A 1,600-nucleotide genomic window follows, 5' to 3' on the forward strand; every position below is an offset into this window, starting at 1 on the left:
GGCCATCCGGGTGAGGTGCCTCTTCACCCCCTGCCATACCTCGGGCCACATGTGCTACTTCATGTGGGAGGACGGCTCCCCGGACGCTCCGGCTCTCTTCTCAGGTACCCCACCCTGCCAGCATGCACCCATGGGTGCCGGGGACATGGGCCGTGCTGCCCGTGTGCTGCCTGTCCCCCCGGCTCTTGGCGCTCACAGGGCAAATCCAGCACGTGGGGGCTCCCAGCCGGCAGCGGGGACAGGGTCCCCTCTGTGCCCAGACCCCTTTCTCCACAGGTGACACCCTGTTCGTGGGAGGCTGTGGGAAGTTCTTCGAGGGGACGGCAGAGCAGATGTACACCAACCTCACCCAGATCCTGGGGGCTTTGCCGAAGGAGACGGTGAGTTCCCGGCATCTCAGCCCCAGCCTGGCTAGGGACCCCAAAATTATGAGGGGGCTCAAGGCTGGCAGCGCCTGTTGCTGGGGCTGCAGCAGGACCAGGATGGGTCGGACCCAGCACCGGGCACACGTGTGATGCCAGGTGCTTCCTGCTGGCCTTGCAGAAGGTGTTCTGCGGCCACGAGTGCACCGTCCGAAACCTCAAGTTCGCCTTGAAAGTGGAACCGGAGAATGAAATAGTGAAGAAGAAACTTGCGTGGGCCAAAGTAAGTGGCTGTGCCCCGGCCAGGGTGAGGGCTGAAGGGGTTGTTGGATGCTGGTGGGTTTTTGGATATCTCTGGTTCCTCGGCAGCAGCGGGATGACGAGGACTTGCCCACGGTGCCCTCCACGCTGCAGGAGGAGTTCCTCTACAACCCCTTCCTGCGGGTCACGTAAGCAGCACCAGTGCCTTGGGGGCACAAAGGGCCCGTCAACCCCGAACGGAGCCGGGGTGGCTGGGCCCCGGCTGGCTGGTCCTGCCCCCAAACTCTGCTCCCCTTTTCCCTCCAGCATCACCCCTTGTCCCATGGCTTTGCTAGCTGGTGGGAAATCCAAGCCCGAGGGAGGGGAGGGTGCCCAGATGCAGAGTCCCGCACTGCCCAGCACGGGGCACCCGCAGACAGGCCCCCTGTGCCCGGCAGCCACCTGGGATGGTGACTCCCCCATTGTCCGTCCCGGTGTGCACTGGGGTCCCAGCAGGGAGGGGGGTCCCCATCCCGTCCCCCACGGTCACAGCAGAGCCAGTCTCCTTGCAGGGAGGAGCCCTTGCAGAAGTTCACGGGCAAAATGGACCCGGTGGAGGTGCTGAGGACCCTCCGCACTGAGAAGGATAACTTCAAGAAGCCCAAGGAGCGGCCCAATCCCCAGGCCATGCTCGCGTTCGACTGGGGACTCTTCAGCCCCTTCCTCGAAAAGAAGTGAGCAGCTGTGGCGGTGGCTCCCGAAACGCAGCATCCCCGTCGCGGTGGGGCCTTCCTCCCGGGGCTGCGTCCATCCGGCTCTGACTTACTCCCGCAAGACTCGGCGGTTTGGGAAGTGGTTTCTGTCTTTAACCTGCTTGTTTTGAGGCTGCTCTTGCTTCGCTCCCTGCAGTGCCTTGCGCGGCTCCCCTGGCCCGTGGGAGCTCTGCGGAGCGCCCGGTCCCGGGGGGACGGGGCTGCGTGGGTGCCTTCGGCGAGCTC

General features: G+C 64.8%; 1 protein-coding gene across 1 annotated transcript; it reads left to right on the forward strand.

The window, feature by feature from the left end:
- Nucleotide 1: 1 nt before the first annotated feature.
- LOC104617615 (hydroxyacylglutathione hydrolase-like protein) lies at nt 2-1,340 on the forward strand (the record flags this gene model as incomplete). The annotated part of the gene is made up of 5 exons (XM_010282974.1): nt 2-104; nt 277-380; nt 544-645; nt 732-811; nt 1,175-1,340. Coding segments are annotated over 5 exons (555 nt in total), but the record flags the coding sequence as incomplete, so codon positions are not given.
- Nucleotides 1,341-1,600: the final 260 nt, after the last annotated feature.

The sequence above is a fragment of the Phaethon lepturus genome, unplaced genomic scaffold (genome assembly GCF_000687285.1).
Source record: "Phaethon lepturus isolate BGI_N335 unplaced genomic scaffold, ASM68728v1 scaffold33732, whole genome shotgun sequence".
NCBI classification, from domain to species: Eukaryota; Metazoa; Chordata; class Aves; order Phaethontiformes; family Phaethontidae; genus Phaethon; species Phaethon lepturus.